The 14,902-nt window shown below is 43.7% G+C and overlaps 1 protein-coding gene across 3 annotated transcripts in view; it reads left to right on the plus strand.

Annotated features, from left to right (window-relative positions):
* Window positions 1-14,902, plus strand: part of ACMSD (aminocarboxymuconate semialdehyde decarboxylase) — a 110,608-nt gene that overhangs the window by 80,061 nt on the left and 15,645 nt on the right. For all 3 annotated transcript variants that reach the window (XM_066577327.1, XM_066577328.1, XM_066577329.1), the window contains exon 9: window positions 316-414. In XM_066577327.1, the coding sequence (XP_066433424.1) occupies window positions 316-414 (99 nt within the window). The remainder of the gene's footprint in view (window positions 1-315; window positions 415-14,902) is intronic.

Consider the following 14,902-nt stretch of genomic DNA (forward strand, 5'->3'; position numbering starts at 1 on the left):
CCCGTCCCCAAGGAAAAAGTTAATAAAAAGTAATCAAAAAGTCGCATGTACCCCAAAATGGAACCAGTATGACCTACAGATCACCTGGCCAAAAACGTGCCCTCACACAGAGCTATCAATGGTAAAATGAAAAAATTTATGGGGGTCAGAAGATGGTGAAGAAAGTCTTTTTTTTTAAGTATTTTTTTTGAGTAGTTCAGCATAAAAACCTCTGAATCGTACTGACCCCCAGAATAAAGATCTACTGCATCGTCAGCACCATAGAAAACAGTGGGAAGGGGTTAAATATATCATTTCTTTCTACTTTACTCTCAGGACAAAGTCCTCCTGGGCACCGACTACCCCTTCCCCCTTGGAGAGCAGCAAGCAGGACAACTGATTGAGTCAATGAAGGACTTTGGCAAAGAATTGCAGGTAATGGGTTCTATTAGGCTAATAGAGAGTAGAGGGTGCACAAACCGCCGAGATGTAACGATCCCTCGAAACGGGATGTGCTGCTGAGACGTAATGAGTTGCCGAGATGTAATGAGTCACCGAGAGATGATGAGCCAACAAGACGTAGCGAACCACCGAGACATAATGAGCCACCGAGACATAATGAGCCACCGAGATGTAATGGGCCGCCGAAACGTAACGGGCCACCGAGATGTAACGGGTCGCCAAACGTAACACGCTGCCAATATGTTATAGGCCGCCGAAATATAGCGAACCACTGAAATATAACGAGCCACTGAGAAGTAACGGACCGCCAAGACGTAACGAGCCGCCGAGACGTAACGAACCAACAAGACATAACAAGCCGCCTAGAAGTAACGTGGCGCCGAGACGTTACGAGCCACTGACACGTAATGAGCCACCGAGACATAATCAGCTACCGAGACGTAACGAGCCGCCGAGACGTAACGAGTAGAGATGAGCGAGCACCAAAATGCTTGGGTGCTCATTGCTCAAGTCAAACTTTCCGCGATGCTCGTTTCGAGTAACGAACCCCATTAAAGTCAATGGGAGCATTTTTGTATAGGACAGATGCTCTGCATAGGTTATGACTTGTCAAACACCAGAAAACATCAGAAAGTCATGGAAATACCACAGAAACGGTTAGGGAAGGGCAGGGGCAGCATGCAGGGCTGCATCTGAGGCTCCCAGGTCCCACTATTAAGCCAAAATGGGGACAAGAGCCTTCTGGTCACAATTTACTTCGGACAAATCCTCATTAACAAGGCATACCTTAGCTAAGCACCACACTACCTCCAACAAAGCACAATCACTGCCTGCGGGACACACCGCTGCCTCTTCTACTGGGATACATGCTGGCATTGATGTCCAACCCCCCCGCACGACCCTGCGTCCACAGCGCACACAAAAGTGTCCCTGCGCAGCCTTCAGCTGCTCTCATGCCACACGCTGGCCTCACAGCCACACCACCCTCATGTCTATTTATAAGCGCGTACTGGATGAGGAGGAACCGGAGGCACACACTGCAGAGGGTTGGCAGGGCCAGGCAGCAACCCTCTGTGAAAGTGTGGACATAGCCCACAATGCTGTCTAGAATGGATGATAAATTGATGTACAATCATCATTCCAATCCCGTGCCACCTCCGTCACAAAATTGTCAGGAGCCGCAAACGTGGGCATAAAGGGGACTCAGGTGCCAGCATTTCTACACATCTCCACAATGCAGCAATACTCTGTGTGGGAAGTATGTGAGCGGGCGCAGGGTCAGGCTTGGTCCCAGCAAACACCTTGTGTGACCCAAGGTGCTGTGAGTTACATAGCAATGGGAAATCCATGTGTCCCCACACAATTCATTCTGTGTAGGTGTCAGATAGCTCAAAACCGCAAGGGGAAGTCTTTGAGTTCCTTGGGCTGCCTATGCTGTCGGTGCACAAAGATGGTATTACACAGCAAGAAATCAGAGTGCCCAAACATGGCAGAGTTTCACCCCGCCAAGGACCTCGGCCCACATTTCTACCCTAGTCAGTCAGTGTATTTGTGCCAGACAAGTAAAGCAACGCAATGGGAAGTCTTTGTGCACTTACAGCATAGGCGAGCCCAAGGAACTCAAGCATGGTATTACACATGAGGAAATCAGAGTGCCCAAACATGGCAGAGTTTCACCCCACCAAGGACCTCGGCCCACATTTCTTCCCTAGTCAGTCTGTTTATTTGTGCCAGACAGGTAAAACACCGCAATGGGAAGTCTTTGTAACATTTCTGTAGCAAAAGTATAGGCAGACCCCAGTAACATTTCCATTGCAAAAGTATAGGTGAACCCCTGTAACATTTCTGTACCAAAAGTATAGGCAGACCCCAGTAACATTTCTGTAGCAGAAGTATAGGCAGACCCCTGTAACATTTCTGTAGCAAGAGTATAGGCGAACGGCAGTAACATTTCTGTACCAAGAGTATAGGCGGACCCCAGTAACATTTCTGTACCAAAAGTATAGGCGAACCCCTGAAACATTGGTGTACCATGAGTGCAGGCGAAGGCCGGAAAAATTAGTTAGATAACAGTATAGGCGAGGGCCAGAAAAATTGGTGTACCAAGAGTACAAGTGTACCCCTGAAAAATTGCTCAACCGCGAGGGCAGGTGAAAGCCATAAACATCTTTTAAAGATACACCTCGCTGTTGCTTAATTTGTAACAGAGCCTGGAGGCAGACCTGTGAAAAAATTGGTTTTTGTTAAAGTATCCATACTTTTAAAACTTTGAAAAATTGTAAAATCCTTTTAAACTGAGCCTTTTGGGCCGCAGAAAAATTAGCAGTTCAGCGTGATGACATGCTGTTTTAGGAGGAGGAGGAGTAATAATATCCGAGAGTGATTGACAAAGCTAATTCCCCCTTTTTTTGTGGGGATAGAGGATGCATTTTTCTCCGGTGCAGCGAAAAGAATCATTAGGTTTCGCTGCTCTCCGCCGGTGGAGAAGAGAAGTCTGGGGAAATCCAGCCTTTGTTCATCTTTATGTGTGTAAGCCTGTCAGCGCTGGCAGTTGACAGGCGGGTACGCTTATCCGTGATGATTCCCCCAGCTGGACTAAACACTCTCTCTGACAAGACGCTAGCGGCAGGGCAGGCCAGCACCTCTAGGGCGTACAGTGCAAGTTCGTGCCACGTGTCCAGCTTTGACACCCAATAGTTATATGGAGCAGAGGCATCATGGAGGACGGTGGTACGATCGGCTATGTACTCCCTCACCATCTTTTTACAGTGCTCCCTCCGACTCAGCCTTGACTGGGGAGTGGTGACACAGTCTTGCTGGGGAGCCATAAAACTGTCAAAGGCCTTGGAGAGTGTTCCCTTGCCTGCACTGGACATGCTGCCTGATCCCCTTGCCCCCCCCCCCCTGCCACTTGGCCCTTGGAAATGCGTCTTCTGCCACTAGCGCTGTCAGATGGGAACCTTAGCATCACTTTTTCCACCAGGGCCCTGTGGTATTGCATCACTCTTGTACCCCTTTCCTCTTTGGGAATGAGAGTAACGTGGGTCAAGAAGGGTGTACACCCGGTAATCCATGTTGACCAGAATGCATCTAATGTGAGGGTCACGGGAAAGGCGGCCTAACATGAAGTCAGCCATGTGTGCCAGGGTCCCAGTACGCAGCACATCGCTGTCCTCACTAGGAAGATGACTTTCAGGATCCTCATACACGTTGAACAGATGAGAGGCAAGCAGCATGGGTACCCTCTGCAGTGTGGCCAGCTGTCTCTTCCTCCCTTCCTCTAAAACGTGCTAAGATATAGACATGAGGGTGGTCTGGCTATCAAGTGACACACTTTCATCCCCCATCTTCTGTTCCAACCGCAAAGCATCGGCCTTTATGCTTAGCAGCGAACTTCTCAGCAGGCAAAGCAGCGGGGTGGTAATGCTAATGATTGCCGCATCGCCGCTCACCATCTGGTAAGACTCCTCAAAGTTTCCAAGGACCAGGCAGATATCTGCCATCCATGCCCACTCCTCAGTAAAGAATTGCGGAAATAGTGGACTGCGTAGAAGACTGGGTGGTCGATGCATTACTGGACTTGTTTTCTGCCATCCACGACAGGACCTGCTCACACTGCTCTGTTTGTAAAAAAGGTCTACCACGCGGACCCGTACATTGTGCTATGAAGCTGTGGAGCCCAGAAACTCGCCTCTCTCCTAATCCCACAACAGCCAGCTGTGATTCACCTGGACTAGGAACTTGGCCTCTGCCCACACCCTCACTTGGACGTCCGCGTCCACGTCCTCGACCCTTACCCCTGGTCCTCATCATGTCGTATTAAGAATAGAATAGGGCCCAAATAAATGACCCCACTGTACAGCACTGACTACTGGGCCTAATTCACCACACATAGAGACTTGCAGATAGCGGAGGCTCTATGCTGTGACTTGTAAAAATTAACCCGCTGTCTTGCGCTGATACCTAGGGGTAATTTACTGCTCGCAGAGACTTGTAGATAATAGAGGCTGTGTGGAGTGGGAGAAGACTCTAAAGCCAGTGGATAGTGCTGGTAACTGCGGCTATCTCAACCCCACCAAGGAAAGGGTATTGCGAGACGCTCTGCACAGCGGCTGAGCTGAAATACTTTGCAGTGGCCCCGGTAATATCACAGTACTGTTTAGTGGTGAGACCTCTGTCTAATGCACTGCAGACATAGAACGGTATAAATGAGGTAGTTCGCAGTAGGCTAGGAAATCTTAGAGTGCAGTTTCACGGTGAGAGCTGGTTGTACGGCACTGCAGGCTGAGAACGCTATTGCTGACAGGCTGCGAACTGGCCTAGATGCGTAATACTAAAATGGATGCACTACAACTTCCAGCCAGCCACAACTATAATGCACACGGTCAGATGTAGCCCTAAGAAGGACCGTTGGGGTTCTTGAAGACAGGATCCTACTCTAACACTCTCCCTATATAGGCAGTTCTGTCCCTAAACTCTGCATAATACACTGCAGACTGAGAATGCTACAGCTGAAATGGCCTGCACAGCCAGAGATGCTTTAAAAAAAAATAATTGGTGCACTACTACTCCCAGCCAGCCACAACAGTAATGCACACCATGAAGAGTAGCCCTAAGAAGGACTGTTGGGGTTCTTGAAGACAGGGAAAGTATTAGAGTAGGATCCTATGTCAGCAGCAGCTCTTTCCCTAACCTCTGCCAGTGTGTGTCTGAGGCGAGCCGCGGGCGGGACCACTTTTAGTACTCGGCGGTCACCTGATCGGCCCAGCCACTCACTACTGTGGGAGGGGAGAGGGCTTGCACGTCACAGCAGGAAGTGGTAATGCCTTCCCCGCATGTCTATTGGCTAGAAAATGGCGCTAAACATGCGGGGAAGTAAATGCAATTGACTCGAGTACCGCGTGGTGTTCGTCTCGAGTAACGAGCATCTCGAGTACCCTAATGCTCCAACGAGCATCAAGCTCAGACGAGTGTGCTCGCTCATCCTTAGTAACGAGCCACCGTGATGTAACGAGATGCCAAGAAGGGGTTACACATTATCTGTGTAGTGTGTGTGCTGGAGTATGGCAGGAGGGATACATGCAGTGCACATACTATGATTGTCATTGTAGAGACATCACAAACATGGACAACCCCCCACTCCCCTATCCAGTTCAGCCTATTCTACTGCAGTGTTGAAGGTAACCCCCCATCCTCCACCCCCATTCTTCCCAACTGCAAACAATCCAATTAGCATAAATTCTGATAATTGTTTTGACTGCTGTAGTCCTTCCATCCTATTGATTACTTCAGGTGCCTATCTGTCAGCCGCTCAAACTCTGGTATGTCCTTCTTGAGTACCACCGCCCCAATCTGTCCTCAATATTCCATGTGTGGTCTGACCAGTGACTTGTGACTTTTGGTAGGTGAGATACACCGACCACCCCTTTATTTACCCCCATCTAGTAGCGTTGGAATCCTTTTGCCTTAAGATCCTCAGGGATTCGCCGTGGTTTAGATTTCACTAGATGATGAAATGGCTCTGCAAGAATTTCGGCCCCTGCGGACAGGAAGCTTCTTGTAGTCGCTGCAGATTAGATGGCGGTGCTGACATGTTCTGACCGGCTGACAGGAAGGGGTCAGCGATTCATGCTGCTTGTGCCAAATTCTGCCCTCCCATCAGCCACATAAATCTGTCTCCATCTGACCAGGAGATGTTTTCCCGCTGCTCAGTGATACAAGTTTTGCGCTCTTTTGCCCGCTGGAGTCTCGTCTTTGTGTTTCTCTTAGACACAATGGTGATGGAACTGGTCATCTGCTGTTATAGTAATAATTTTAATTTGTATAACGCCAACATATTTCACAGAGTTTAAGAAATCGGGCACAACATACACCAAGTGAGTCTTGACATCCAGTATTAAATGGATGCAAATACTGAACAGGGTGGGGGTGCTCGTCGCAGGAGCTTACAGATCAAAAAGAAGTGTGTATATATACACATTACTAGCTGATATACCCGGTTTCACCCAAGTTAATTTGATACAGGTGTTTAAGTAGTCAAAGTTACTTTAGAGGAATGGAGGAATAAAATCTGTATACATATAGAGGAGCGTTAGATTCTCTTCAGGCTGCATGTACCGATGTCCCTCTGCAGAATGTGCTGCCGCTCCCATCCTCATTTTGGACCTAAAGAATGCTTGCGCCAAATTTCAAGCTTGTACAACACACGGAAGTTACATTACAAAGGGGTTCACTTACTTTTGCAATTAGCATTAAATTATCGAGTTGTGCCCCCTTTACTTTTCCAATGTATGGCATAAAGAATGGTTGTGCCAAATTGCACGCTTTTACGACACCAGAAAATTACATCACATAGGGGTGCCAATACTTTTGCACTTAGCATTAAATAATAGTATTGAATAATCGAGTTGTGACCCCTTTACGTTTCCTATTTTCTGCATACAGCTGTTATCTTCTCAGAGCGCTCAGCTGGTATACAGCTGAGCGCTCTGAGCGGGGTATGCAGAAGACAGCTAGAGCGCTGTCTTCTGCATAGTTCTGCTGTGTTCTCTGAGTGAGATATCAGCTGCAACTATAGTATCAGTGGTATCCCGTTGAGAACTCAGTGCGCAGTCCTGATAAGGCTCATCGTTGTCTTTCAGCTGGCTGAAAGACAACGATGAGCGAATCGCTAACGAAAACTGCATGATGGCTGCGCATTTAGACCCAACGATTCTCACTCAAAATATGGCTTTGAGAAGGAATCGTTGGGTTTAAATGGGCCTTAAGTTGGCGCTATACAAATAACAACATTTATTTTTATTTATTTTATTTCTCAGAAACCATTAAGCCTCAGGAAAAATTGTAATGTAACAAATAACACTCAAATGTAAAATTTGGCACGACCATTCTCTGTGTTTTAAATAGGAAAAGTAAAGGGGTCACAACTTTACTATTCAACTGTAAGTGACCACCTATGCTATGTACATAATCTAATTCTCTAACTTCCCAGTGTCGTACAAACTTGAAATTTGGCACAACCATTCTTTAGGTCGTAAATAGAATTCAATATTCAAGTTGTGACCCCTTTACATTTCCTAAGTGCAAAAGAAAGTGATGCCCTTTGTAATGTAACTAATAACACACATCTGTACCGAACAAAGATGACATTGGCCGTGATCATTCTTTAGGTCTTAAATAGGAAAAATAAAAGGTTGTAACATCAATATTCAATTTTATGCATGAAAAACTGTGGGAAAATCTTTTCTCAGAAGCCATAAAGCCGAGGGAAATGCGTTGTATACTGAGAAGAATCCACCCCAGCTCTATGCTTATATAATAAGGAAAAACTAACTGACCTCTGTGTATATACTCAGGAGAATCTGCCTTCAATCTATGTGTAGATACCGAGGAGAATCCACCTCACCTCTATGTGTATATACTGAGGAGAATCTACCTCACCTCTATGTGTATATACTGAGGAGAATCTGCCTCACCTCTATGTGTATATACTGAGGAGAATCTACCTCACCTCTGTGTGTATATACTGAGGAGAATCTACCTCACCTCTATGTGTATATACTGAGAAGAATCTACCTCACCTCTATGTGTATATACTGAGGAGAATCTGCCTCACCTCTATGTGTATATACTGAGGAGAATCTACCTCACCTCTATGTGTATATACTGAGGAGAATCTACCTCACCTCTATGTGTATATACTGAGGAGAATCTACCTCACATCTTTGTGCATATACTGAGGAGAATCTACCTCACCTGTATTTGTATATACTGAGGAGAATCTGCCTCACCTCTATGTGTATATAGTGAGGAAAATCTACCTCACCTCTATGTGTATATACTGAGGAGAATCTACCTCACCTCTATGTGTATATACTGAGGAGAACCTACCTCCCCACTATGTGTATATACTGAGGAGAACCTACCTCCACTCTATGTGTGTATACTGAGGAGAATCTACCTCACCTCTGTGTGTATATACTGAAGAGAATCTACCTCACCTCTATGTGTATATACTGAGGAGAATCTACCTCACCTCTATGTCTATATACTGAGGAGAATCTACCTCACCTCTATGTGTATATACTGAGGAGAATCTACCTGACCTCTATGTCTATATACTGAGGAGTTTCTACCCCACCTTAATGTGTACATAATGAGGAGAATCTACCTCACCCCTATGTGCATATACTGAAGAGAATCTGCCTCAAAGCTATGTGTATATACTAAGGAGAATCTACCTCAAAACTGTATATATACTGAGGAAAATCTACCTCACCTCTATGTGTATATACTGAGGAAAATCTACCTCACCTCTAGGTGTATATACTGAGGAGAATATACCTCACCTCTAGGTGTATATACTGAGGAGAATCTACCTCACCTCTATGTGTATATACTGAGGAGAATCTACTGCCCCTGTCTGTGTATATATTGAAGAGAATCTACCCTACCTCTATGTGTGTATACTAAGGGGAATCTACCACACCTCTATGTGTATATACTTTAGAGAATCTACTTCACCTCTATGTCTGTGTACTGAGGAGAATCTACCTCACCTCTAAGTGTATATACTGAAGATAATCTACCTCACCTCTATGTGCATATACTGAGGAGAATCTACCTCACCTCTATGTGTATATACTGAGGGGAACCTACATCACCTCTAAGTCTATGTACTGAGGAGAATCTACCTCACCTCTATGTCTATATCCTGAAGAGAATCTACATCACCTCTAAGTCTATGTACTGAGGAGAATCTACCTCACCTCTAAGTGTATATACTGAGGAGATTCGACCTTGCCTCTATGTGTATATACTGAGGAGAATCTACCTCACCTCTATGTGTATATACTGAGAAGAATCTACCTCACCTCTATGTGTATATACTAAGGAGAATGTACCTCACATCTATGTGTACACACTGAATAGAATCTACCTCCCCTTTCTGTTTATATACTGAGGAGAATCTACCTCACCTCTATGTGTCTGTATATACTGAGGAGAATCTACCTCACCTGTATTTCTATATACTGAGGAGAATCTACCTCACCTCTATGTGTATATATACTGAGGAGAATCTACCACCCCTGTCTCTGTATATATTGAAGAGAATCTAACCCAGCTCTTTGTGTATATACTGAGGACAATCAACCTCGCCTCTATGTGTATGTACTGAGGAGAATCTACCTCGCCTCTATGTCTCTTTAATGAGAAGAATCTACCTCACCTGTCTGTGCATATACTGAGAAGAATCTACCTCACCTGTATGTCTATATACTGAGGAGAATCTACCTCCCCTCTATGTGTATATAAGGAGCAGAATCTACCTCACCTCTATGTGTATATATACTGAGGAGAATCTATCTCACCTCTAAGAGAATATACTAAGGAGAGTCCACCTCGCCTCTATGTGTATATACTGCGGAGAATCCACCTGGCCTGATTGTGTATATACTAAGGAGAATCTACCTCGCCTCTATGTGTATATACTAAGGAGAATCTACCTCACCCCTATGTGTATATACTGCGGAGAATCTACCTCACCTCTATGTGCATATACCGAGGAGAATATACCTCACCTCTATGTGTATATACTGAGGAGAATCCACCCTACCTCTATGTGTAAATACCAAGGAGAATCTACCTCACCTCTATGTGTATATACGGAGTAGAATCCACCTCACCTCTATGTGCATATACCGAGGAGAATCTACCTCACCTCTATGTTTATATACTGATGAGAATCTACCTGACGTCTATGTGTATATACTGAGGAAAATCTACCTCACCTCTATGTGTATATACTGAGGAGAATCTACCTCACCTCTATGTGTATATAATGAGGAGAATCTACCTCACCACTATGTGTATATACTGAAGATAATCAACTTCAAAGCTATGTGTATATACTGAGGAGAATCTACCTCACCTCTATGTCTATATACTGAGGAGTTTCTACCCCACCTTATTGTGTACATAATGAGGAAAATCTACCTCACCTCTATGTGTATATACTGAGGAGAATCTACCTCACCCCTATGTGTATATACTGAGGAGAATCTACCTCACCACTATGTGTATATACTGAAGATAATCAACTTCAAAGCTATGTGTATATACTGAGGAGAATCTACCTCAAATCTATGTGTATATACTGAGGAAAATCTACCTCACCTCTATGTGTATATACTGAGGAGAATCTCCCTCACCTCTCTGTGTATATACTGAGGAGAATCTACCTCCCCTCTATGTGTATATACTGAGGAGAATCTACTGTCCCTGTCTGTGTATATATTGAAGAGTATCTACCCTACCTCTATGTGTGTATACTGAAGAGAATCTACCTCACCTCTATATGTGTATACTGAAGAGAATCTACTTCACCTCCATGTCTATATACTGAGGAGAAACTACCCCCCAGCTATGTGTATGTACTAAGGAGAATCTACCTCCAAGCTGTGTGTATATACTGAGGAGAATCTACCTCACCTCTATGTGTATATACTGAGGAGAATCTACCTCATCTCTTTGTGTATATACTGAGGAGAATCTACCGCACCTCTATGTGTATATACTGAAGAGAATCTACTTCACCTCTATGTCTCTATAATGAGGAGAAACTACCTCCAAGCTATGTGTATATACTGAGGAGAATCTACCTCACCTCTATGTCTCTATAATGAGGAGAAACTACCTCACATCTATGTGTATATACTGAGGAGCATCAACCTCCCCTCTATGTCTATATCTTGAGGAGAATCTACGTCACCTCTAAGTCTATGTACTGAGGAGAATCTACCTCACCTCTGTGTCTATATACTGTGGAGAATATACCTCACCTCTGTGTGTACATACTGAGGAGAATCTACCTCACCTCTGTGTGTACATACTGAGGAGAATCTACCTCACCTCTAAGTGTATATACTGAAGAGAATCTGCCTCACCTCTATGTGTATATACTGAGGAGAATCTACCTCACCTCTATGTGTATATACTGAGGAGAATCTACCTCACCTCTATGTGTATATACTGAGGAGAATCTACCCCACCTCTATGTGTTGTACTGAGGAGAATCTACCTCACCTCTATGTGTATATACTGAGGAGAAACTACCTGACCTCTATGTCTATATACTGAGGAGTTTCTACCCCACCTTAATGTGTACATAATGAGGAAAATCTACCTCACCTCTATGTGTATATACTGAGGAGAATCTACCTCACCACTATGTGTATATACTGAAGAGAATCAACCTCAAAGCTATGTGTATATACTGAGGAGAATCTACCTCAAATCTATGTGTATATACTGAGGAAAATCTACCTCACCTCTATGTGTATATACTGAGGAGAATCTACCTCACCTCTATGTGTATATACTGAGGAGAATCTACCTCACCTCTATGTGTATATAATGAGGAGAATCTACCTCACCTCTATGTGTATATACTGAGGAGAATCTACCTCCCTTCTATGTGTATATACTGAGGAGAATCTACTGCCCCTGTCTCTGTATATATTGAAGAGAATCTACCCTACCTCTATGTGTGTATACTGAAGAGAATCTACCTCACCTCTATATGTGTATACTAGGGGGAATCTACCGCACCTCTATGTGTATATACTGAAGAGAATCTACTTCACCTCTATGTCTATATACTGCGGAGAAACTACCTCCAAGCTATGTGTATGTACTAAAGAGAATCTACCTCCAAGCTGTGTGTATATACTGAGGAGAATCTACCTCATCTCTTTGTGTATATACTGAGGAGAATCTACCTCACCTCTGTGTATATACTGAGGAGAATCTACCTCACCTCTGTGTATATACTGAGGAGAATCTACCTCAGCTCTATGTGTATATACGGAGGAGCATCTACCTCCCCTCTATGTCTATATCCTGAGGAGAATCTACGTCACCTCTAAGTCTATGTACTGAGCAGAATCTACCTCAACTCTAAGTGTATATACTGAAGAGAATCTACCTCACCTCTATGTGTATATACTGGGGAGAATCTATCTCACCTCTATGTGTATATACTGAGGAGAATCTACCTCACCTCTATGTGTATATACTGAAGAGAATCTACCTCACCTCTATGTGCATATACTGAGGAGAATCTACCTCACCTCTATGTCTATATCCTGAAGAGAATCTCCGTCACCTCTAAGTCTATGTACTGAGGAGAATCTACCTCACCTCGAAGTGTATATACTGAGGAGAGTCGACCTTGCCTCTATGTGTATATACTGAGGAGAATCTACCTCACCTCTATGTGTATATACTGAGGAGAATCTACCTCACCTCTATGTGTATATACTATGGAGAATGTACCTCACATCTATATGTACACACTGAATAGAATCTACCTCCCCTTTCTGTTTATATACTGAGGAGAGTCTACCTCACCTTTATGTGTATATACTGAGGAGAATCTACCTCACCTCTCTGTGTATATACTGAGGAGAATCTACCTCCCCTCTATGTCTATATACCGAGGAGAATCTACCTCACCTCTATGTGTATATACTGAGGAGAGTCTACCTCACCTTTATGTGTATATACTGTGGAGAATCTATCTCATCTCTAAGAGACTATACTAAGGAGAGTCAACCTCACCTCTATGTGTATATACTGCGAAGAATCTACCTCGCCTGATTGTGTATATACTAAGGAGAATCTACCTCACCTCTATGTGTATATGCTGAGGAGAATCTACCTCCCCTCTATGTGTCTATATACTGAGAAAAATCTACCTCACCTCTATGTGTATATACTAAGGAGAATCTACCGCAGCTCTATGTGTATATACTGAGGAGAATCTACCTCACCTGTATGTCTATACACTGAGGAGAATCTACCTCACCTCTATGTGTATATACTGAGGAGAATCTACCTTACCTGTGTGTATATACTGAGGAGAATCTACCTCACCTGTCTGTGTATATACTGAGGAGAATCTACCTCACCTCTTTGTGTATATAATGAGGAGAATCCACCTCACCTTTATGTGTATATAATGAGGAGAATCTACCTCACCTCTATGTGTATATACTGAGGAGAATCTACCTCCCCTCTATGTGTATATACTGAGGAGAATCAACCTCACCTCTGTATGTATACAATGAGGAGAATCTAGCTCACATTTATGTCTATATACTGAGGAGAATATTACTCACCTCTGTGTGTCTATATACTGAGGAGAATCTATCTCACCTCTATGTGTATATATACTTAGGAGAATCTAGCTCACCTGTCTGTTTATATACTGAGGAGAATCTACCTCACCTTTATGTGTATATACTGCGGAGTTTCTACCTCACCTCTCTGTGTATATACTGAAGAGAATCTACCTCACCTCTATGTGTATATACTGAAGAGAATCTACCTCACCTCTATGTGTATATACTGAGTAGAATCTACCTCACCTGTATGTCTATACACTGAGGAGAATCTACCTCACCTGTATGTCTATACACTGAGGAGAATCTACCTCACCTGTATGTCTATATACTGTGGAGAATCTACCTCACTTATATGTGTATATGTACTGAGGAGAATCTAGCTCACCCCTATATGTATACAATGAGGAGAATCTAGCTCACCTTTATGTGTATATACTGAGAAGAATCTACTTCACCTGTATGTTTATATGGTGAGGAGAATCCACCTCACCTGTATGTCTATATACTGAGGAGAATCTACCTCACCTCTATGTGTGTATATACTGAGGAGACTCTAGATCACCTCTATGTGTATACAATGAGGAGAATCTACCTCACCTCTATGTGTATATATACTGAGGAGAATCTAGCTCACCTCTATGTGTATACAATGAGGAGAATCTAGCTCATCTTTATGTGTATATACTGAGGAGAATCTACCTCACCTCTATGTGTATATATACTGAGGAGAATCTACCTCACCTCTATGTGTGTATATACTGAGGAGACTCTAGATCACCTCTATGTGTATACAATGAGGAGAATCTAGCTCATCTTTATGTTTATATACTGAGGAGAATCTACCTCACCTCTATGTGTATATATACTGAGGAGAATCTAGCTCACCTCTATGTGTATACAATGAGGAGAATCTAGCTCATCTTTATGTGTATATACTGAGGAGAATCTACCTCACTTCTATGTGTCTATATACTGAGGAGAATCTACCTCACCTCTATGTGTATGCTGAGGAGAATCTACCTCACCTGTCTGTTTATATACTGAGGAGAATCTATCTCACCTCTGTGTATATACTGAGGAGAGTTTAGCTCACCTCTCTGTGCATATACTGAGGAGAATCTACCTCACCTGTATGTGTATATACTGAGGAGAATCTACCTCACTTATATGTGTATATGTACTGAGGAGAATCTACCTTACCTTTATGTGTATATACTGAGGAGAATCTAGCTCACCTCTCTGTGCATGTACAGAGGAGAATCTACCTCACCTGT

The sequence above is a fragment of the Eleutherodactylus coqui genome, chromosome 8 (genome assembly GCF_035609145.1).
Source record: "Eleutherodactylus coqui strain aEleCoq1 chromosome 8, aEleCoq1.hap1, whole genome shotgun sequence".
Taxonomy (NCBI): domain Eukaryota; kingdom Metazoa; phylum Chordata; class Amphibia; order Anura; family Eleutherodactylidae; genus Eleutherodactylus; species Eleutherodactylus coqui.